At 47.7% G+C, this 24,256-nt stretch overlaps 1 protein-coding gene across 2 annotated transcripts in view; it reads left to right on the top strand.

The window, feature by feature from the left end:
• Positions 1–306: 306 nt before the first annotated feature.
• The window catches only part of NT5E (5'-nucleotidase ecto), a 58,900-nt gene continuing 34,950 nt past the window's right edge, over positions 307–24,256 (top strand). Inside the window, exon 1 of one of the 2 annotated variants that reach the window (XM_070418150.1) lies at positions 307–731. In XM_070418150.1, coding sequence (XP_070274251.1) covers positions 393–731 — 339 coding nt within the window. In that variant the 5' untranslated portion in view covers positions 307–392. The remainder of the gene's footprint in view (positions 732–24,256) is intronic. The other variant, XM_070418149.1, reaches the window with a different exon arrangement.

Genomic DNA, 24,256 nt, shown 5'->3' with positions numbered 1-24,256 from the left:
GTGCCTCACAGGAGGCGAGATCAGCGAGGACGCGGTCGCAGGATGGACGCTCCCACTCCATCAGCAGCGGGGACTGCGCGCCCGGGCTCTCGGGTGGGGCCGGGACCGCGGCCGGGGATCGCTCCTCGCCCGGAACAGCCTCCCACTGTTACTGCGGGAGCGGGTGCCAGCCGCTAGCGCCGCCCGGGCGCCCGGGTGCCTGGGTCGGATCGGGTGACCGAGCGGGCGTGCGCCTGGCCGCGGGGCCGGGCTGCCGGCGGACAGAGGGCCCGCCCAGTCCCGCCCCGCCCCGCTCTCCAAAGAGCCTAACTCCTGAGCTCGCCCGCACTCCCGCCGCTCCGCGCCGCCCGCCCGGCTCGCCTGCTCCCGCGCCCACTCCACGCGCCGCAGCCATGTGTCCCCGAGCCGCACGGGCCCTGGCACCGCGACTCCTCGCGCTGGGCGCGCTGCTGTGGCCGGCGGCCGGCGCCTGGACGCTCACCATCCTGCACACCAACGACGTGCACAGCCGGCTGGAGCAGACCAGCGAGGACTCCAGCAAGTGCATGCACCCCAGCCGCTGCGTGGGCGGCGTGGCCCGGCTCTACACCCAGGTGCAGCGGCTGCGCAGCGCCGAGCCCCACGTGCTGCTGCTCGACGCCGGCGACCAGTACCAGGGCACCATCTGGTTCACCGTGTACAAGGGAGCGGAGGTGGCGCACTTCATGAACGCCCTGGGCTACGATGCCATGGTAAGCGGGTGGCCCCGGAGCCCCCGTCGGAGTGGGAACCCAGAGGGAAGCCTGGGTGGAGGAGGAGCCCATGGCCTGGCACCGGGTGGCCAGCCAGCGCCTGGGAGCGAGGTAGGGAGAAAGGCCAGCGTGCCAAGTAGATACAGACGCAGAAGTCTCTTGGATGATGCATCTAAACGTGTTGAAGCTGGGGCTCCCACCATGAGATGTGAGTAGATAGGGGAGCAGGAACCAGCCCTGCCTATCAGAGGGATAAGCTGGGGCACGTCGGAGTTGGGCAGCTCTCAAGTAGACCTGTCACACATCGCGCTCACTTGCTGCTCCCGCTGTCTTAGCATGCTTTATCTCGGTTTTACTGGAAGGAAAACTCGAGGTCAAAGTCCTTGGGTACATTATCCAGGGCACCAGCTCCAAAAGAGGAGACCTGTTATGTATGGATTCCAGAGCCCTTTGACCCCAGCTTGGCCTTGATGAAGTTCCCAGCCTCCGGTTAGGTGCTCTGCTCAGCTACCTTAAGTGTTGCAAGCTATTTACTGTCTCCGTGCCTCCGTTCTGGCAGCTAGAAAGTGGGGGTGAGAACTCTATGTACCTCGCAGAGTTGCCTGGCACGAAGTGCATGCAGCTTCTATACATGTTCGTTCTTCTTCTCACCAGACACTGCTGTGTAAATCTAAGAATAGAAAGAAATTTCCACAGAGGACCAGAATGCTGAAAACGCTGGGGTTTCAGAGGACTGCAATAAAACCAGTTTGGCAGCTGAGATTTAGGAAGCATCCAGCTTAAGAGACGAGGGACTCCTAGAACACGTGCAAGAGTTTAAGTCCAAGCTCCCAAGTTCTCTGTTAAAGATGCTGCCTTATTTGTTGGACTGAATTTTGGAGAAGGAGCAGAGAGGGTTACACAGGAATGAATAAGTATAACCAGTTTGCGTGTTTAAGCAAACCCCTCCCCCAAGTTTAACCCTTTGTACTATCCTTGAGGAAGGAAGTCTGTGGAGAAACTGGGAACCAGGACTTAGGAGCGTCAGAAGAGAAAGAACAGAGCAAGGGTCCAGGGCAATCTGTGAAGTCCTGGCTGGGGAAGGGAAGGAGAGGTGTGGGCGAGTCTGGGGAACAGGGGCCTAACAAGACACTTTGTATGAGAAGAGCACAGAGGTTGGCAAAGCACAATGCTGGATTTTTTCCTGGAAACTTGGAAAAAGGAGGACAGGAAAAGGTGATAAGAGAGTGCAGTTGTTTCGTTTTCTTCAACAAGAAAGCTCATTTTAGAGAGAGGAGAGAAGGGCAGATGGCTGGGTTTAAGGTTATCAGAACCTCTCAAAGCAGCAGCAATTGAAAGGGATCCCCAAGCCCCAGAGTCTATGGGGTGCTCAGCAGAAGAATGGTGGGTCCCAAGAACTCTGTGTGGCTTCACAGCCGGACCTGCCTGATGCTTAGTACACAGTAATGGCCAGATAAATATTTATCTAATTGAATTGTTATTAGCCTACTTCTCCATTTCCCCACCAGAAGGGTAGAATAAACCTTACATGAGTTTGTTTTGATTTCACATATAAACCACAACTTTGTAAACTTTTCTTTCTGTGACACCCTTTTCTCCACAGTTGTGTAAACTCCTTTGGGGTGGTTGGGGTGGGGGGGGGCGGGGAAGAATTCCTAGTTTTCTCTGATAATACTGTTTTCCTCTTTAAGTCATTGAGCTCCTGGTGTTAACCATCTTATCAAGTGTTTATGACAGGACTCTGGGCGAGGCAGGGGCCGTCTGCAAGTTCCAACCCATCACCACCAGGAATGCTTTGAATGCTTTTTAGAATGTTGGATGGAATTATTTTCTTTTAAGTTTCACTCAGAGTGACTGGACTGGGACTTGAGGCTATGTACATAGTTGGCAGGGGGTGAAGCGGGTGAGGAGCTCCAAGGGGCTGGCTGAAAGCCACCTTCCTGATGGCATCTCATCAGGACTTTGTGCAATTCTGGGGTTTGACGAGCATAATTTTTTGACCTGCATCAAATCCTAGTTCTTGTAATGCTTTAGCATGTGGCAAAACACTGCCATGTTGTTGTTTTACAAAGATTTTTCACTGTCCTTTTGTTTATACTACTCTCAGGGAATTTATTGAGTTCCGCTATAAAGGTTTCCCTGCCCGCCTGCCCGCCTACCCACCACCCACTTCTTGAATCTCAGGAAACTGGAGATTCCAATCAGAGTGGAAAACAGTTGTGGAGGGACAATCTCCAGTTCTCTAAAAGCCGGACCTGGTTAGAGGAGCCACAAATAAGGACTCAGGAGTGTGGGTGGCAAAGAGGAAGCTGCTGGAACCCAGCTAAATCCCAGGAGTTCCCTCCAGCAGAGTCTCTGAGGAGGCCTAGACTTCCTAGACCTGCTGCAGCCGGATGAGAGCTGCTGGAGCATTTCTGAGAGGCCCACAGGTCCCAGGGTGAGACTGCAGACCTCACGGACAGCTGCTGGCAGACAGCTCTAGAGGGAGGACAACAGAGCAGGGGAAGGCCTGGTGTCCCTGGGCAGCAGGAGGACAACGTGGATGCACTCACTCCCACTGTGAGGGAGGCCAGGTTACTTTCTCGGGCCTCCTGTTCCCTAACTGTAAAGCAGGAGGGCTAACCCCACCCTGCACTGAACAATGCAAGTGATGAGTGATTTGAACCTCCCCAGTGCTCCACAGAGGTTCATTCCATGGGTTCTAAAAGAAAAAAAAAAAAAGGTTGAGAGGAAGGGAAGGCTTGGGTGTTACAGCCATCCCTTTATCTGATTCTGACCACCTGGCACAGTCTACCTCCCTCTTCCATCCCTTCCACCATCTTTTCTAAGCCCCATTGTTTAAACTATCCTTAATGTTTACTCATTGAGCAGACTTATGAAATCCTCCCCGCCACCCCAGCACAAAGCCAAACGAATTCATCTCTACAAGTGAGAGTCTCACTATCGGGGTGGGTGGGCTGTGAGAAAGGGCAGCCTCCTCTCTAGCTGCCCTTGCTTCCGAGGCCTGGCCCCTGAGCCCACTTTCTGCCCCAAAGACTGCGGCCTTAGCCTTAACGATTGCTCCAAGGAGCCTGAGCCAGCAGCTGGGGTGGGGACCATCGCCCCTGTCTTTAACTCGCCCAGGGGACCACTAGCCAGGTACCCATGTCACGCTTAGGCAACCATTCTAATGTGTGAGATGTTTATGTTTTGTTCCTGTGTGTACTTGCAGAACCTTTTTTATTTGAGGTGCTTGTTTTTAAATTGTGTTACTCAGCTCATTCTGGTCCTTACTTTTGTCCTAAACTGGTTGTATGATCTGTCCCTGTTATTTTGAGTCTACCGTGCACATACATATAACTGTGCATCATGCCCCACAGAGATCTCCAGAGACTTTACCATCCTCTCCCCACCCCCCACGCCCCAGTGATGGGTCCACAGAGATCACAAAAATTATGCTGTAATTCCACAAGCATGCTACTCATAATAGCCTCCGGCCAGTCCCGCTGGAAGCATTTCTTTGGGCAGGATTGCTGACCACAGGCACGTATATGTTGACTTTGACTAAGGCTGCCACATTGCTTCCTGAGTGACTGGAGCCCCCTCCCCCTCCCCCTCTTCCCCACGAAGATGTGAAACCCTATCCTTACCCATACCTTGCAGCATTGTCCCACTTTCCAGCAGGTGTCAGGTGACATGGTTGCTTGATCTTGTATTTTTCTAATAAATAGTGAGTTTGATATATTTGTTGACTTTTGGGGAGGCTTCCTCTTTCCTAATTGCATGTTCACATTATTTGCTCTTTTTTAAAATTGGGTTTGCTTTATTTTTCTTGATTTCTAGAAGTTCTAGGTATTGATCTCTGATCAACTTTAACCATTTGTATGCCATACGCATCTATAGACGCAAGTGGTGGACCTTTTTTAATTAAATTCAAATTATTGTGGCAGTTAACTGGTTAAACTTTGAAAATATTTTTTATTATGTTATGTCCATTGTCTTTAATTGAACAGAAATTCTTTATTTGGTATAATCAAATTAATCTTTCCTTTTGCCTTGCAGTTTGTACTTTTGAAAGTTAACATGACTTTATCATTTGAAGCTTATCGTCCCCAGTACTTATCACCAGAAATTCAGAGCTCAAATTAGATTATTATCTCTCTGCCTTTTGAAGATAATAATCTATAATCTGGGGGGTATGGCATCACATCTCTGATTAACTAGTTCTTTATCCTATATAATAAAAGGCTAATATGCAAATTGTCCCCTGGAGTTAGACCAGGGGATGGGGCCAGCTGGCCAACCTTCCATGTCCCCTCTCCCTGCTGGCCCGATTGGTTGCAATAGGGGTGGGCCGGCCAGACCCCACCAGTGCATGAATTCATGCACCAGGCCTCTAGTCATATAATAAAAGGCTAATATGCAAATCGACCGAACAGCAGAATAACCAGTCACTATGATGCACACTGGCCACCAGGGGACAGATGCTCAATGCAGAAGCTGCCTCCTGGTAGTCAGTGTGCTCCCACAGGGGGAGCACTGCTCAGCCAGAAGCCAGGCTCACAGCTGACGAGCACAGCGGCAGTGGCAGGAGCCTCTCCTGCCTCTGCAGCAGTGCTAAGGACCCCTCTGGGAATGTCCCCCAGGGAGCGGGCCTAAGCCAGCAGTCGGACATCCCCCGAAGAGTCCCAGACTGCGAGAGGACACAGATCAGGCTGAGGGACCACCCTCCCCCAGTGCACAAATGTCATGCACCAGGCCTCTAGTTCTATATAATAAAAGCCCAATATGCTAATTGTCCGGTTGACCAGTCGGCCATTCAACCAATCAAAGCATAATATGCTAATGATATGCTAAGGCCGCTCAACCACTCGCTATGACGTGCAGTGACCACCAGGGTGCAGTCGACCAGTCAACGAGTGCTATGACATTCACTGACCACCAGGGAGCAGAGAGTGGACCGGTCAACCAGTCGCTATGACGTGCACTGACCATCAGGGGGCAAACGCTCTGATCAATAGGTTAGCTTGCTGCTGGGGTCCAGCTGATCAGGACTGAGCAAGATGGGCCAGACATGCCCTGGAGCCCTCCTGTGGTCCCTCCCCAGCTGGCCAAACTCCCATGTCCCTCCCCAGCCTCGATTGTGCACAAGGGGGAGGGGTCCCTCGGCCTGGCCTATACCTTCTCACAATCCAGGACCCCTCAGGGGATGTCAGAGAGCCAGTTTCAGCCCAATCCCACAGGCCAGGCCAAGGAACCCCACTGGTGCACAAATTCATGCATCAGGCTTCTAGTATGTAAAATAAAAGATTTGAACCAGCTCATCTCTGAGGTTCCTCACATCTCTAAACAAATAGTGTCCTAAGAAATGTCTTGATTCAGTTAAAGCGTAGGAGGATGAGACAAAGGTGCAAAGGCAGGAATCTGCAAGGTGGGCCAGCCTGGACCATGGCAAGTGCCAGCAATCATGGGAGGTAAGGTACACAGCTTACAGGCATCTTGAAAATTTTGGGGTCACCTCTATTGTCAGGGGAGCCACTGGAGGTTTCTGAGGAGAGCCTGACAGGGGTCTAATAAAAAAGAAATATTTGGTCTCTGTCCTGTTTCTGAGAGTGTCTTGTATATGCTAATAAGATGACTGATGGCTGGGGACTCTTAGTTTCAGAATGAGGGCTGGTGGCCAGAAAGACCAATCCATGGTTAGAGGTTTGGAATTTTCAGCTTCCCTTCAACCTCCTGGGTTGGGAGAGGGACCAGAGATTGAGCTAGCCACCAAAAGCCAATGATTTAATCAATTGTGCCTTTGTAACGAAACTTCCATTAAAAACCCCTAAGTGATGGAGTTCAAAGAGCTGCTGGGCCAGTGAACACGAGGTGCTGGAAGGATGGTATGCCCAGAGAGGGCATGGAAACCCACACACCCCTCTTCCTCCCACCATACCTTGCCCCATGCATGTCTCCCATTTGGCTGTTCCTGAGTTGGATCCTCTAAAATACACCAGTAATAGTAACTAAAGCACTCTCCTGAGTTTCATGAGTCATTCTAGTGAACTGTCAAACCTGTGGAGGTTTGATAGCTGATTGGTCAGTAGCACAGGTGGCCCAGGACAGGCAATGAGCATCTGAAGTGGGGGCAGTCTTGTAGGCCTGAGCCCCTACCTTGTGGGATCTGATACCCACACCAGTGGTTGAATTGTCAAACACCCAGTTGGTGTCTGCAGGGAATTGGTTAATGTGAGAAAAACCTCTCAGCGACATAGAAGAATCAGAGTTTGGGAAGATGAGCAGAAATGGATGGAAGGAGAAGATGCCACAGAAGAGGCTGGGAGAAGAGGCAGGGCAGTAGTGTAGGTGTGAGATGCTGAGAACTGTTTTCTGGAGATGGGGAAAGAAAGGCTGAATTGAGGGGAGCCAGCCTCAATAGGCCGGCAGCATGGCCTGTGGCTAAAAGGATAAATTCCCCTGGTGATTCTGTCTAGAATCAAGTCCTCTCTCTGCCACTTAGAATCTATGGACTATGAGCAGGTCATTTAATCTCATGAACCCTCCCTTTCCACATGTGAAAGGTGGGTATGATGATAGTCATCATCCCAGAGGTTTAAAGGAGATGATGACACATGTTAAGTGCTTTGTACCTTGCCGGCCCACAGTAAGGGATCATGAAGTGCTGACCATGCTCACCTTCTCTTGGCAGGAGTGGCTCAGGAGAGGGTGTAATCAAGAGATGACTAAGAGGGTTCAAGCCAGGGGCAACGGGAGAGTCAGCAGACTTTGACACTACTGCACAGGGGCACGGATTCTTCTACTTAAGCTTACCCCCTGACAGCTAATGCCTGCTATTTGCAGCACAGAGATGCGATCTGAAGGCTTTTCCTGGGCTTACCGAACATGATTGGACACCTATGTGGCTGTGACAGAGACGGGCAGTGGAAAAGGATTTGAACACCCAGGTTTACAGCGGCCTCTTCCAACTCATTAGTTGTGTGAGTTTGGGCAGTGGATTCCTCGTCTATAAGATGAAGGAACTGGAGAAGGTGGTCTGTTGCATGTCATTCCTCAGCATCTCAGCCCCTGCCCAGCCCTCTGTCTTACTTCTAATCTGCCAACATAACGTGGGACTCAATTTGACCCCCAGTCTAAGTTTGCTTGACAACTCTCTTATTTCTCCCTCACGGTTACTTTCATGGCAGCTGTTTCCTTGTGGAGAGGTGGTTTGGGTCTTCTCCCATTGTTTCCAGATAAAGAGGGTCCCGGATATTGAATGGAGTGTTACTCTATTGGTAATAGAAAATGATGGCCTAAGGCAGTGGTCGGCAAACTCATTAGTCAACAGAACCAAATATCAACAGTACAACGATTGAAATTTCTTTTGAAAACCAAATTTTTTAAACTTAAACTATAGAGGTAAGTACACCGTTATTCACTTAATTAGGGTACTCCTAAGCTGGCCTTTGCTAAAAACGTCCTCAATCTGATTGAGGTGCATTCGCTGAAGTCGACCCCTTCCAACTCTCCCATCCACACTCGTCTTGTACACTTGTTTCAGATAGACGAATGTGGATGGGAGAGTTGGAAGGGGTCGACCTCAGCGAACGTACCTCAAAACAATGTACCTCCCCCCTGCTTCGTATCCCACGGCCCACCTGTGCCACATCTCCCTGTCGCCCAACAGACAGACACCCCCCACTTCTTCTAATGCCACTTCTTCAAAATAGACTCGCCCAGCCCGAAAACCGACTTTCTGGGCCACAAAGCTTCAATCGCACTGTACGTGCGCACCCGCACGTGGTATTTTGTGGAAGAGCCACACTCAAGGGGCCAAAGAGCTGCATGTGGCTCTCGAGCGGCGGTTTGCCGACCACTGGCCTAAGGAATAGAAGGAGGATGAGCCTAGGTCCCAGCCTGTTGTCCTTGCTGCTCATTTATTCATTCAGTCTGCAAATATTCACTAAGCACGACTTGTGCCAGGCTCAGGGCTAAGTGCTAAGAACAATGAACAAGACCTGCTAGGGTGAAACTTACCGTTCCGTAGGTGGAGGGGGCAGTGCCCACCTTTACCAAATAGAGGCTGGGTAGGGCCTGTGAAGGATGGGGAATAAGCAAAGCAAAGCGAAACTGACGGAAGCTCTGACACCTGTGCACAGGGATTGTGACAGTGAGCGTTTCCCCTCCTCCCAGAAAACTAATCCCTGCAGTCAAGAGAAGCCACCTTAGAGTCAAGTGCTTGCAAATAAAATTCTTACAAAGGAATGTGATATTCTCATATCAAGGAAACTCTCAGAGTTACTTTCAGTAACAAAGCCGGGTTTAAGGAAGAACCGATTAGCAATGTTAGCTTGGGAAGCCTGAAAGCAGTGGTATTTATTTAAAGGCAACGAAGGTTGGTAGTGTTTCTAAAGCTCAGACCTCAGGAGTTGCAAGTGTCTGGGGGTTGTGGGTGCCCAAGCCTCAGTGACGTGATGCTGCATGTGTGGTCTCGGCCCTTCGGCTTCCTCTGTTCCATTCTGAGTTCCATACCAGAGCTGGGCTGGGCGGGATTGACCTCAAGAAAGCGAAGGCAGCCCCGGCCAGGTGGTTCTGTTGGCTGGAGCGCCGTCCCATCCACCAAAAAGGTTGCGGGTTTGATCCTTGGTTGGGGCACGGAATGGAGACAACTAATAGATGTCTCTCTCTCTCTCTCTCTCTCCCTTCCTGTCTCTCTAAAAAAAAAAAAAAATCAATAAAAACATATCCTTGGGTGAGGATTTAAAAAAGGGAAAGCAACAGCAACTTCTTAGTTTGTCCTTGTTGTAGCATCTGTGTTTGCTTAACTGAAAATGGGAAAGCCAAACAAATCACAAACCAAATTGGCAGCTTTCCGTACTTCGCTCACCAGTTCAGCTGTGTAAATCCCTTGCTCTGTTTTCCTCAACCGCATGTCTAGAATTTGAAAATTCTCTTGACACTTCTCTTCCCTCACTTGAGTAATTACTTCTACTAGTATGCCATACATAATACAAACAGCTGGAGCCCTCTAGCCCCTTCGAGGTGTAGTTAAACCTGCCTGAACCTCAGTGAGCTGAACAGGTAATTCTAAATATAACATTGACATGCATATTTTGCAGGTTATGGAGAGTTTGTAAAATTTTCCATCTGATATGGGAAATGGGAAATGTTATCTATTCAGTGCTTATTTGTTTATTCATTCAACGAACATTGAAGTGCAAATGAGCTGGGCAGAGCCCCTCCATTATTTCTGCCGTTCCATCAGAAGCCACATTCACCTGCCAGGGCCAACGCCCTGGCTTAAGACTGGAGGATGGAACACACCTCAGAACCAAAAGTGGTTTCGATGCCAGAAATGTATCAGCCAAATCAAACATAGTTTGTAATCCTCCCCTCCTAAGGTTATTGTTGAGTCTTCCTGGGTGATGAGGAACTGAGCCCTGACTCTCAGGTTACAGGGTAGGCTGCAACCTCCAGTCCTTAGTGAGTGAGCTGGTGTGGAAATGACTAAATTCCTGTGTTGCAAATTTCCGACAAATGTCTTCTTGACATTATTACAATTGGTATCTGTGGATTAAACAAATTCTTTTCTTCTGCATCATGCAAATTGCACTGCTCTTAAGTCAATTCTTCTTCATTTGTTTTCCTTCTGACATTGTGTTTAAGCCTCTTGTCTTCACTTGGGACTTTTTTGACTGCCTCGGCACTCGTGTTTTCATCGCCTCATCTGTTTACGCAGGTGATATCATTTGCCTGTGGGCTTCCCCTGATGGCGCCATGGAGGTGGCACTCACACTCTGAGCCCCTGCGGTCCTTAGCGGGCAGGGTGTGCCTGCATCTTTGCCGGGCTGTCTCACACATGTCCCCACGTGTTTGAGGGATGCATGGATGGATGGATAGATGTGCTATGTCTTACTCTATCCCTGCCTGTCCTGTCAGCTTCCTGAGAGCAGGGACTGTGGCCTTGTACTTGGTACTCTCGGACCCTGGAAGAAATGAATTATTGAATAATACCTATCCCTTCCCAGTGTTTACATCAGCGGCAGTTTTGCAGAGTGGTTAAGGCCCTGGATGCTGAAACCTCACTACCCTTGTTCACTTCCTTGCTCTGCGCCATGCTAGTGGTGTGAGCCCTATGCCTCAGTTTCCCCATCTCTAAAAAGAACAAATAGCCCGGCCGGCGTGGCTCAGTGGTTAAGCGTCGACCTATGAACCAGGAGGTCACGGTTTGATTCCTGGTCAGGGCACATACCTGGGTTGCGGGCTCGATCCCCAGTGTGGGGTGTGCAGGAGGCAGCTGATAAATGATTCTCTGTCATCACTGATGTTTCTATTTCTCTCTCTCTCCCTCTCCCCCTATCGCTCTAAAATCAATAAAATAAAATGGACAAATAATAGCATCGACCTCATTGCATCATAAGAATTAAATGTGTTAATATGTCAACAGGACCTAGCCATGTAGCAGGAAAGTCTTAACTATTAATATTTCTTTTGTCGTGTTTTTTTGTCTTTTTTTTTTAAAAAAAAGAAACACCTCTCTTTCTTGACATTCCCTTATGTCAGGTTCACTGGTGATTTTTGCCAGTGAGTCTTCTGTAAACAAAGCTGAGGCTATGACATGCCCCCTTTCTAATTCAAATATAGGTGCCCCTTGACAGACCGAATAGTTGGTCCCTTAGCAGATTTCCGACAGAAAGAGACTTTCAAAATGTTCCATGTTCTCCCTAACTGCCATCATGAAATCTAAATAAAGTTCACATGTGCACATACAAGACACACACGGAACAGTTCAAACTTTGTTTTTTAAAAAAGTACTTATTTCATTCACAAACTAGTGCCAATGAGATAGTAGTAGAAATTTAAATAAATATACAAGGAATGAAGAGAACCGGGCCAGTTGCCATGAGGAGCTGCTGGGGGCTCAGGCCTTGAATTGTGATGCAGGTGACTAAGCTTCTTACCAGCTTCGAAGCAACTTGGTTTCCTCTCATTATAATGTTACAGAGAACCGGAATAAATCAAGCAGTGCTCAGAGAGTTTGGAGTCACACTTTATTCACTGCGGTGGGCTTAGAGAAAATGAATTCAAGTTCTAAGCAGAGCTACAAGCAGAACTTCCCTTTTTATTAAAGAGCCAGCCCTGTGTGTGCTTAGTGGTTATCTCGCTGGTGGCCTTGGTAACTACACAGTTCTATCCAATTAAAAAATGCACCTGGCATGGCATTGAGAGTATGGGTGTATCTAGTCTCTGGCCTACAAGGTCAGACAGCTAAGTTTATCTTCCTCAGTATTCAAGCAGGCTAAAAGAGGCTAGAAAGCAAAGTTATTTTTTTAGAATAAGAGGCCGTCTAAAGAATAGCAGAGAATTCCAAACAGTAGTTTTACAAAATAGGGCTTAGCCTTCTCATTACAACTAAGTTATTGCTTAACTATTTTACCAAGTTTGTTTTTATGTCCTGCCTTCTTTTGAAAAGTTTTCATGACTCACATACCAAATTACAGAGTAAAATGGAGGCCATTTAAAAGGAGCAGGGAAACCCTGGCTGGTGTGAGCATTGTCCTCTGCACTGAAAGGTTGCTGGTTTGATTCCTGGTCAGGGCACATGCCCTAGTTTTGGGCTCGATCCCCAGTAGGGGGCATGCAGGAGGCAGTTTGTGGATGTTCTGCTCTCACATCAATGTTTCTCTCTTTCCCTCTCCCTTTCTCTCTCTCTCTCTCTCAAAAAAAAAAATCAAGTTTAAAAAAAATCTTTAAAAGGAGAAGAGAAGTGGGTGGTTCTGTTATCCATTCAGTAAACATCTGCCGGGCACTGGTCAGGCTCCCATCTGGTGTCACCAAGGGTACAGGGACAGTTGCTAGCACTCCCACCTCTGGGAGAAAGATGTGAGGACCAACAGCCACAGTGAGGACAAATGCTGTCAGAGACATGCGTGCCCCACATGACTGACGCACAGAAACCAGCATCTACAGTAGAACTGGCACGAAGGCTTCTCATGGAAGTCACGCTTGAGCTGTGTCTGAGGCAGCTCATTGCATGGGAGTAGTTTAGTGTTCCTGAAACTCAGAACTCCTGAAGTTTGTCAGAAAAGAATGGGGCAGCTCAGGGAGACCAGGGAGGGGCTGTCCAGGGAGTCAGAACTGAAATTTTGGTGGGAGATGGGAGGTGGGAGGTGGGAGGTGGGAAGCCCCGGAGAGACTTGAAGCAGGAAGCAGTTGGGTGTTTGGGGAAGGGCAGTTTGGTGGCCTGTGGTGAAAGGCTGGGAAGTGTGTGAGCCTGGTGACCAGAGACCAGCTAGAAGGTTCTGGGAGGGGCCGGGTGAGCAGTGATGTGTCCGAGTGGGGCAGTGGAGTGCGGTGAAGGAGGAGACCACTTGGTGGATGAGGCAGGAGCAGAAGTAACAGGACTTCAAGGCTTGTTGGCCAGGAGGGAGGGCCGAGGGGAGAAGGGAGAGCTGCCAGCTATTTTGCTGCTTCTGCAGGTGTTTCTCAGTGGTGGTGGAGGCTCTTTCCCAACCTCTGGGACCACATACATCCCAACATGTGTCTCATTCATAAGTTACCAGGAGTCAGTGCCCTTCTCCGGGTGCTCCACCTGGCAGAGGGCTCGCTGGCCTGCACAGAGTGGGGAATGGGGAGCCTCGGGGAGGGGGAGGGGAGGGAACGCAGTCACCACCATCTCACTCCCAGACAACTCCATCTATTGTCTCCTCCAGGCCGCTGTCCCAGCAGCCCCCTCCTGGGCCCTGCAGTTTCACTGTGTCTGTAACCCGCCTGGCCTGGTTTCAAGCCGGGCAGGCCTGAAATGAAGGGGGGCCAGGGGGTAGAGGCCTTTCACAACATGGAAAAATCTAAATGTTCCGGTAAAACTCAGAATAAAAATTCTGCTGCAGGTCGAGGCAAACTAACCAAGGATGCTGCATCAGGAGCTGGTCCAAGCTGGGCCTCTGTGAGCGCCTCATTTATTTGGGGACACGTTTCCCAGTTGAGAATGTGGGCTCTGTCCTCAGTGAGGCCTCATAGGTTCTTGGCCTGGGAGGACTTTTCTGCTTTCAGGCTTGGCGGCTTGCTTGCCTTTTGTGGCCCAGTTTCCTGGTGAAATTATCATTCTGTGGCTTCTGTGGCCATTCATTAGAGGTTTTCAAAACAGAACTCTTTACTGGTCTGTTTTGTCTTGTAGGCCAGAGAGACTGTGTCTTGTAGCCCGTTTCCCATTGCAGCTCAGATGGAGGACCCAGGTTCTTGGAAGAGGCTGTGGAGGGAACTGCCCGGGGCTGAGGATCAGCAACTCCAGCCTGGAGATTCATTCTCTCCTTCTTTCTCCTGCTCACCAACTGTTTATTGGCTTGTTCTTCTCCTGCTCGCCAACTATTTATTGGCTTGTTCGTTCATTCAGTAAATATTTATCGGTGATTTCCCCTGTGCTAGGTACATTTTAAATGGATTTTGGAGGCCAATTAATGGTTATACCAGTGGCAAGCTCGGGCCTCGGTCCCCCCTGCGTTAGCCACCACCACTGACCCACTCTCACACCACGTGCTTTGTTCCCTTCCTCTCGCCCTGAGGAGTGTCCTCACTATTTCTTCTGTTTACCCGTTTATTCAATACCAATGGGAGCATTTGTTTATGGGGGAAAGCAGGAAATGAATGAAATGGCAGCTCCTCCTAGGAGGAGCTTTGAAAAAACATGCAAGTTGGCATGTAGCCTCGGAGGACAGTGTGGTCGGCAGCAGACTGGCTGAGCAACGACTGAGTTCAGTTGCAGGACCCATCCACACCATTCCTGGCACAAACATGGCAAAGACAGAGGAGTCAGAAAGGATTCTTTCTTTCTTTCTTTTAATATATTTTTATTGTTTAAAGTTTTACATATGTCTCCTTTTTCTCCCGATTGACCCCCCCCCCCCAGCCACTCCCACCCCTAAGGGTAAGTCCTCACCACCCCAGTGTCTGTGTCCATTGGTTATGCTAATATGCATGCATACAAGTCCTTGGATTGATCTCTAACCGCACCCCCACCCCCGCCATCTGTCTCTGGATCTATTTTTGTTCAGCAGTTTATGTTGATCATTATATCCCACATATGAGTGAGATCATGTGATATTTATCTTTCTCCGACTGGCTTATTTCACTTAGCATAATGCTCTCTAGTTCCATCCATACTGTTGCAAATGGTAAAAGTTCCTTCTTTTCTATAGCGGCATAGTATTCCATTGTGTAGATGTACCACCATTTTTTAATCCACTCATCTGCTGATGGTCACTAAGGTAGTTTCCAAATCTTAGCTATTGTAAATTGTGCTGCTATGAACATAGGGATGCATATATCCTTTCTGATTGGTGTTTCTGGTTTCTTGGGATATATTCCTAGAAGTGGAATCACTGGGTCAAATGAGAGTTCCATTTTTAATTTTTTGAGGAAATGCCATACTGTTCTCCACAGTGGCTGCACCTGTCTGCATTCCCACCAGCAGTGAACGAGGGTTCCTTTTTCTCCACATCCTCACCAGCATTTGTCATTTGTTGACTTGTTGATGATAGCCATTCTGATAGGTGTGAGATGGTACCTCATTGTCGTTTTGATTTGCATCTCTTGGATGATTAGTGACTTTGAGCATGTTTTCATATGTCAGCCTTCTGTATGTCCTCTTTTGAAAAGTGTCTGTTTAGGTCCTTTGCCCATTTTTTGATTGGATTGTTTATCTTCCTTTTGTTAAGTTGTATGAGTTCTCTGTAAATTTTGGAGATTAAATCCTTATCTGAAATAGCATTGGCAAATATGTTCTCCCATGCAGTGGGCTTTCTTGTTGTTTTGTTGATGGTTTCTTTTGCTGTGCAGAAGCTTTTTATTTTGATGTAGTCCCATTTGTTCATTTTCTCCATAGTTTCCATTGCCGTAGGACAGGGGTGGGCAACCCCTGGCACACGTGCCAAACATGGCATGCCAGTAACTTTTGCTGGCACTCGAAACCCTCTCTTATAATCTTCCATTTACAACTTTTGTGAACAATTGAATGACTTAAATGTTAAATTACAAGGAACTGGCAAGACACTTGTTGTTATGTTTGGTTACATAAAGGTTTTTGAAAAGAAACTGGAAGTCTTTAAGAGGGATGTGGATGGTGAGAGATTTAGATATTTCCCAAACCTCAAGAGGCACATCAAAGACCTCCCAAAAGATGACAGAAAAGACTGTTAAAGCCTTCGAAAGCTGTTTTTAAACATCATCGAGTCAACTATTGAGCAGTTCTTCTCAAGATTTGCGAAATTCAGAGAACTTGAAGTGACAGCAAAATTCATGAGGTCTCCAGACAGCATGAAACTAGAGGAACTAGTTGTTACTCAACTTTTATTGTTGCTTACAAATGTTTTCATGGATAGACATGGCTGACTTTGAAATGCAGTTGATTGAATTTCAGAGTAGCTCAATTTGGAAGCAGAAATTTATTGACCTTAGTGTTGACTTGGAAAACATTGAAAAAAAAGCGATTAGAGACAGGAGTACCAGAGAGAAGTGTCGAAAACGAACTATTGAGGATTTGGAATGCTATTCCAGAAAATTTTTTCTGTTTAAAAAACTTTGCAACAGCATTACTCTCCATGTTTTCATCTGCATACGCTTGTGAATCTTTGTTCTCAGTGATGAATTTTGTTAAGTCTCATAATAGGAGTAGCCTGATGGATGAAAGTAATAGCTCGTGCATATCTCTGAAGGTCACAAAATACAAACCTGATGTAAAATCTCTGTCATCAGTGACGCAGCAGCAAAAGTCCCACTGATAATATCAAATGGAGTCATAAAGTTTTCTGTCGGACTATCAGTGTACATGTATACATTAAAAAATAAATGTATTTTTTATCATCATATACTGTGTTTTTCTTGCTCGAATGAATTTTGTTATTTCTTCAAGGTTCTTCACATACATACACATTAAGAGATATCAAGTAGGCATAACATGTTCTCAAAAAAGTAGGATTGGCACACAGAAGAATTTTGAGCCAGAGATTTTGCTGGTTTTAGCATGCACTCACAAAAAGGTTGCCCACCCTGCCCTAGGAGCTGTATTGGTAAAGATATTGCTATGACATATGTCTGATATTTTGCTGCCTATGGAGTCTTCTAAGATTTTTATGGTTTCCTGTCTTACATTTAAGTCCTTAGTTTCTTTCTTTTTTATTCGAAAGTATTGCCTCCAGTATTTGTTACTCAACTTTTTTTGTTGCTAAAAGTCAATAGAGATTCCACATTTATAACAATTATCATAGTGTAAGCATGAAAAACAATTTCATCTCAAGTTGAACTAGTTGGTGTCTAGTTGATTGACAGTACCTCCCTGCAGGGGCAGAATAAGCAGGATTCTGAGGTTCAGTCCAAACTCAGTGGGAAAGACTGATTCAATCAATGCACCTGCCATGGACATTATATTTCTACTAGGGGCCCAGTGCACGAATTCGTGCATCTTGAAAGGAACTGTGGGCCTCAAGGCTGCTCTGGGCACTGGGGCAGGTCTCAGCCCATCCTCCACGCCCCCGCCTGGCCCCTCCCACCACAACTCCCAGTCCCTTCTCTGCAGCAGCCCCGCTACTGCCACCACCACTCTCATGCTCTGACGGCACTGGCCTCACTTGCAACCTAATGGCACAGAGCGATTGGGATCGGCACCAGCAGTGGATGCAAGCAGGGCTGGCACCGTCAGCGGATGCAAGCAGTGGCTGCTGCCCTGATCACCCCTCAGGAGCAGGGGGAGGTAGAGAAGCCCTCAGGGGCAATCAGGGCCAGCAGCTGCCACTTGCACCCACTGATGGTGCCAAGCGATCGGGGCCAGCTCCAGGCACCAAAAGCAGGTGTGAGTGGGGCCAGCACTGCCAGCTGGTGTGAGCTCCAGGCAGGACCATGGTGCACAGGAGCAAAGAATTTTCAGTAACCACCAGAGGCTCACCCCGATGACAGCAACCAGCGCCCCACCTTGATCTGGCACCCCCACATACCTGCTCCACCATCCCGCTGTGGCCAATGCCCGCCATGTTCTGCATGTGCCCTCTGCAGTGCATGTCATAGCAACCGATTGTTCGGTTGTTTGGCTATTCTGCCATTCGGTCTATTTGCATATTAGGGATATATATATGGTGTTGGAGATACTGCAGGTGTGGGGCAGAGTGGCATTATGACATCATGCATTTGTTTGCAGTACAATTTGGGTGGATATTAGGTACCTTTCATTTAATTTGGTATCCAAAAGATGATAACTGAATGTTAGGTTAAATTCTTTTTAGTGTACAGTGCATTGGATATAAATGATAGGAGATGAGATCACCTCATAATTACCTGAAAATTTGTCATGGACAACAGTGTGGTGATTGCAGAGGAAGAGAGTGGGAGGAGTAGAGGTGGAAGAGGACCTAGAGGGGATAAATGGTGGTGTAAAAAGAAAATTATATATATATATATATATATATATATATATATATATATGTATTTTAAAGCCTAATATGCTAACTGTCTGGTTGATCAGTCAGTCATTCAACCAATCAAAGCATAATATGCTAATGATATGCTAAGGCCACTCAACTGCTCACTATGACATGCACTGACCACCAGGGGGCAGACACTCCAAACAGTAGGTTAGCTTGCTGCTGGGGTCCAGACAATTGGGACTGGGTGAGATGGGCCAGTCACACCCTGGAGCCCTCCCATGGTCCCTTCTCAGCTAGCCAACCTCCCGCATCCCTCCCCAGCCCCAATCACGCACCAGTGGGGTCCCTCGGCCTGGCCAGCGCCCTCTCGCAATCCAGGACCCCTTGGGGGATGACAGAGAGCTGATTTCAGCCTGATCCCAAAGGCCAGATCGAGGGCCCCCACTCTGGTGCACGAATTTATGCACTGGGCCTCTAAAAAATATATAGATAGATAGATAGATACACACACACACACACACACACTAGAGGCCCAGTGCATGAATATATATATATATGGAAATTGCTTACTTTGGCCTGTGTCCAGAATTTGTAAGAATTCCAAACCAAAGTTTAGACACAAGCTTTTCCTCCTAACAGCAGGATATTTTTTAAATACATTTTATTGATTTCAGAGAGGAAGGGAGAGGAAGAGAGAGAGAGAATCATTGATTGGCTGCCTCCTGCATGCTCCCTACTGGGGATCAAGCCCCGCAACCTGGGCATGTGCCCTTGACTGGAATCAAACCTGGGATCCTCAGTCTACAGGCCAACACTCTATCCACTGAGCCAAACCAGCCAGGGCTTTAATAATCAAAACAAAAAATTTGGAGTCAGAAGTCTTAGAATATCTTCATCCTTCCATCACAATTCATATGACCTCAGAAGCCTCTGGGCCTTATCCTTAGTCAACAGAGAGTTTCTCCAACACCACTGGACTCCCACAGACCATCCCATCAAATGCAAATATTGACAACTACCACAGAAGGTGCTAAAAAACATCAGCCTGCATTCCGCAGAGTTCATTTAACAACAACAGGATTTTCAGTCACAGCAGAAGCAGATTTCCTCTTGTCCTTCCATGTTCATTTGTTTTTAGCTTTTATTTATTTATTTATTTTTTAAATATATTTTTTTATTGATTTTTCACAGAGAGGAAGAGAGAGAGATAGATAGTCAGAAACATCGATGGGAGAGAAACATCGATCAGCTGCCTCCTGCACAACTCCCACTGGGGATGTGCCCGCAACCCAGGTACATGCCCTTGACCGGAATCGAACCTGGGACCTTTCAGTCCGCAGGCTGACGCTCTATCCACTGAGCCAAACCGGTTTCTGCTGTTTTTAGCTTTTAAACAGCAGACAGCATCTCAGCTGTGTGGGTGGTCCCATATCCTGGCCTGGGCTAGATGGAGAGTGTGGAAAGTTTCTTTCCTATAAAATCATCAGGTTTGGTTTTCAGTCATATTTTGGGCTCCTCCTGCACAAAGTAAGCAGTGAGGGTGAGAAGCCGGGTCTAGACCAGAAGCTCACATTATATTTCTATGGTTCTGGTATCCAAAAGAGGATAAGTGAATGTTAAGTTAAATTCTTTTTAGCACACAGTATATTGGAAATAAATGATTAGAGATATGATCACCTCATAATTTCCTGAAAATTTGTCTAAGAAATGAAATTGCTTGGAAATAATGAAGAAGGTCATTGACTAGGCTCAAGTTTCTTTACAGGAAAGTGCATTGACATCTGCCATGGGCAGAGGAAGGGGTAGGACAGTGAAATTGAGCGTTTATAGTAAAAATATACAAGGTTTCATTGGGCTAGAATTAGTGAATGAATAGGATTAGTGGACGAATGGACCCAATCGTAGAAATGAACAGTTTGGAGGGGAAAATAACGGAAGAGAGAAAAGGAGAACATAAGAATATGATTTAGCGTCAGGGAAATCACTTGCCCGATGTGAGGATTACAGTGAAGAGTGGCAAGTAATGGGTTAGAGCTGATCAGGATTAGTGGCTAAAGGCACGAGGGAAGCTGTGGGCAGAGCAGCAAAAAATTGGCAGGCACTCACTCACATAAGGCAATTTTCAGAGGGCACAGAAAGGGCAGAGTACTCCTGCAGTATGAATCTTTTAAACTCTCTAGTGCTTGTGCTACAAATGCTCTATAAGAAGTAGAAGAACACGGGACAATGATCTGCTCTGTTTATTCTACCTTTTATTGTTCAAGTTCTTCAACACATTTCTTGAGCTTCTGCTGCATGTCAACAGGGCGGGGGGAGCCCAGTGTGCCTGGGCGAGCGGCATGGTCCCCCTTCTGAAGAGCTTAGGCGTCATGACATCCTAATACGTGCCAAGGAAGAGAGACGAACAGGAGTCACGGTGGGGAAATGAAAATACGAGTTGCTAAAGAAAATGAGTATTTGCAAAGGGATTTTCTGCCTGAATTTTTGTAGGAAAAATTAGCTGTGTGTGGAAGAAAGAAATGTGTTGGAGATACTTCTGCTTATTCATTTATTCATTCGATGGTGTGTCCCTGCTCTGCTCCAGGGACTGTGCTGGGCATTAGGGAGGCCAGTGGGCAGGTGCAGGGTCAGCGAGGGCTGCACAGAGGTGACCTTCAGGGCAGAGGAAGGACGTCTAACTCAGACAGGGAATGCAACGAAGGGTTCTTGGGAAGTTGTCTTCCAGAAGGAGCATCAGACTTCAGGAGCCGAAGCCATCGTTGAACAAGGCTATTCTCTCCCACCCATCTATGTATAGATCACTCTCTCATCGTTTGTCATAGACAAAGGGACAAAGATAAGTGAAGAGCGAGAAAAACTGCAAGCAGGATTTGGTTTTGAGTGCCCACTATATGCTAGGCCTTATACACACCCTTTACATCCAAGCATCAAGTTTTGAGAAGGTTGGAGTCCAACAGAAGGGGCTCTAGTCCCAGCTCCACTACGTACGAATGGTGTGAATTGAACAATTCATGTAGTTCAGTGGTTCTCAACCTTGGCTGCACATTAGAATCACCTGGGAATCTTTTTAAAATCCTGACTTCTGGGCCTCACCCTCCGGAAATTCTGTTTCTTTGTTATGAGGTGGGGCCACAACATTAGTAACAAAGAAACAGAATTTCCGGAGGATGAGGCCCAGAAATCAGGATTTTAAAAAGATTCCCAGGTGATTCTAACGTGCAGCCAAGGTTGAGAACCACTGATGTAGTGCCTCCAGATGTCAGGTTTTCTCACCTGCAAAGTGAGGATAGATGTAATACCAACCTCACAGCAGGAAACCAGGTTTTCTGTATGAAATCACTTTGCGTAATGGGGGTGTGTGGCAAGTGCTTAGTAAATGCTGCCTCACTTTTGTCGTGACTTTTGTTTTGTTCATTCAGTGCCCTTCCAGAGGGAGCTGAGGTTTAGAAATGTGCCCAGGTCTCTGCTCATGAGTGGAGGAGTCAGCTCTGCCTGGTTGCCTTGCACGTCAGGGGGTGGGCGTCAGAAATGAGGCTGGAGGGTAGGATGAGACCAGATCTCAAAGAGCCTGGTGGTCCACAGTGCTCAGGGTGTTGAATTTGATCACAGAGGGAGCGGAGAGCCTCTGTAGGACCAGAAGGTTAAGATTGACAAGGTCAGACTTGCATCTTAGAGAGGTTGTTCTGGCTGCAACATGCAGGAGGGTTTAGAAATGGGAATGGCTGCTGCCGAGAAACCAGTTAGGAAGCTGTTGCATTAGTCCAGAGAGGAGGTGAGGCCTGAAGCAGGTAGCAGTGGGATGGAAATGAACCCACATTTAGAAGAAGGGGAGAGATGCTGGTGGAATGGGAGTGGGGGGAGTGAGTGGGAAGAATTTGGCTGCTCCAGGGTTTCTGGCTTTATTGATATTGGCAGTTTGGGCAGAGAGGGAATAAATGAAAAATATAACGTCAGTTTTGCTGCAGTTCAGCCATATAACGCTGGTTGGTAAACTGCAAGGTGGCTGACATATTGGATCGTCTTTCATTAAGAACTATAGAGCTCTAACTGGTTTGACTCAGTGGATAGAGCGTCGGCCTGCAGACTGAAGGGTCCCAGGTTCGATTCAAGTCAAGAGCATGTACCTTGGTTGCGGGCATATCCCCAGTACGGGGTGTGCAGGAGGCAGCTGATTGATGTTTCTCTCTCATCGATGTTTCTAACTATCTCTCTCCCTTCCTCTCTGTAAAAAATCAATAAAATATATTTTTTTAAAAGAACTATAGAAACATTCATTTTAAAAAACTTTACAATTAAGCAAGATAGTTTCTGAAATCTAACAGAGACATTTCAACATCGGAAGAAACCATGAGTAAGAGATTACCCAAGACTGGGAGAAACTTGACTAGGTCAGCTTTTAAGAGGGAAGTAATTAGGTAAGAGGAAAAGGTAAAAATTAGTAGATTCTCAGAAATGGAGGAAAAAGCAAATTTAGAAATTCTGCGTTTAATTGGGGAGACAGGTGGTGGGAAAGTGAGGACATTGTGTTGCTTTCTCTGTGTAGATGTGTACACTGTAGGACATAATACACAGTCGTGTGAGCAGATACACAGGGAGTGCCTGTGTGGCCAGCAAGGGGCTACAGGGTGGAGCAGGATGGAGATGGCAGGACCCCCACAAAGAGAATACTGGGAGGGAGTGCTAATTTAGACTAAGGGTCACCAGCCAGTACTTCCAGGCCTGTTCCCAGATGACCTGCAAAGTAAAGCAAATCGGTTGTGGTATTTAGAAATTTTGAGACTCACTGGTTTGTTTGTTTATTTATTTATTTATTTAAAATACTAGAGGCCCAGTGCACGAATTCGTGCACAGGTGGGGTCCAGCCCACCCACCCCATGGGGGCTGATCAGGGGCGGGGCTGGCCGGGGGGAGGGGCCACGGGAGGTTAGCCGGCCAGCCCTGACCCTGATGAGGCCTGTTGGCTGGCCACAGTGGGCATCATAGCGACTGGTGATTCCAGTCATTCTGGCATTCCGGTTGCTGGCTTTTTAAATATAGAGATATTTACTATTGACTTCAGAGAGGAAGGGAGAAGGAGAGAGAGATAGAAACATCAATGATGAGAGAGAATCATTGATTGTCTGCCTCCTGCACTCCCCACACTGAGGATTGAGCCCACAACCCCAGCTTGTGCCCTGACCAGAAATCAAGCCATGACCTCTTGGTTCATAGGCTGATGCTCAACCATGGAGGCAAGCCAGCCGGGCTTAGAAATTTTGAGACTTACTGGGTTAAATACTAGGTTAGCAAAACTGCCTTGGCAACCAGAGCAGATAGGCAGGTGCCCAGAGGAGACAGACTAATTCCAGGAGCCAATGGAGAAAGGGGTGCAGGCTTTTCAGGGAAGGTGGCTGGCACGTTGTGTCCTGCTGTTATTATTCCAGGGGAAACTGCCAGGTGTTAAGATGGTTGTTTTGTTACCCAATAGCTACTCCCAGAGCAGTAGGGAATGGGAGAGAGCAAAGAAGGTAGGAGGCAAGGTTTGCATTTAAAAACTACCCCAGCTTACCCAGCTGGCTTGGCTCAGTGGTTGACCATCAACCTATGAACCAGGAGGTCATGGTTCAATTCCTAGTCAGGGCACATGCTGGGCTGTGGACTTGATCCCAATGTGGGGCGTGCAGGAGGCAGCCGATCAATGATTCGCTCTCATCATTGATGTCTCTATCTCTCTCTCCCTTGCTCTTCCTCTCTGAAATCAATAAAAATATATTTATTAAAAAACTTCCCCACCTCTTCCCAAAGCCCTGAGCTCAGAGGGGGCCCAGAAACCCGGCAGGGGCGCAGTCATTTCACCTGTTCTTCCTCAGACAGGAACCTGCTGGGAATGAAACATGGGGTGGCCCCGGGCAGACAGAAGAAAGAAACCAGGGCCACCCTGTAAAATGCGGAGCAGGCCTTCTCCTGCTTGTCTGTGGGGGTCTTCGCTTCCCCAGAAAAATTAGAGGGCAAGACTCCTTGGCAAGAAACTTTGTGGAATCGGGACCAAGGAGACGTGAGGCTGTGAGGAGAAGGAGAGGCCTCTGGTCTCTGTCAACAGAAACTGCCAGGCGCCTTGGCTAAAGTCCCATAGATTTTAGTGGTTCCCTCTTGCAGATGGAGGCTGGGACC

Source organism: Myotis yumanensis, unplaced genomic scaffold (genome assembly GCF_028538775.1).
Source record: "Myotis yumanensis isolate MYYU_CA2020_CCGP unplaced genomic scaffold, mMyoYum1.0.hap1 SCAF_6, whole genome shotgun sequence".
In the NCBI taxonomy this organism is placed as follows: Eukaryota; Metazoa; Chordata; class Mammalia; order Chiroptera; family Vespertilionidae; genus Myotis; species Myotis yumanensis.
This window is presented reverse-complemented; position numbering and strand designations above follow the sequence as displayed.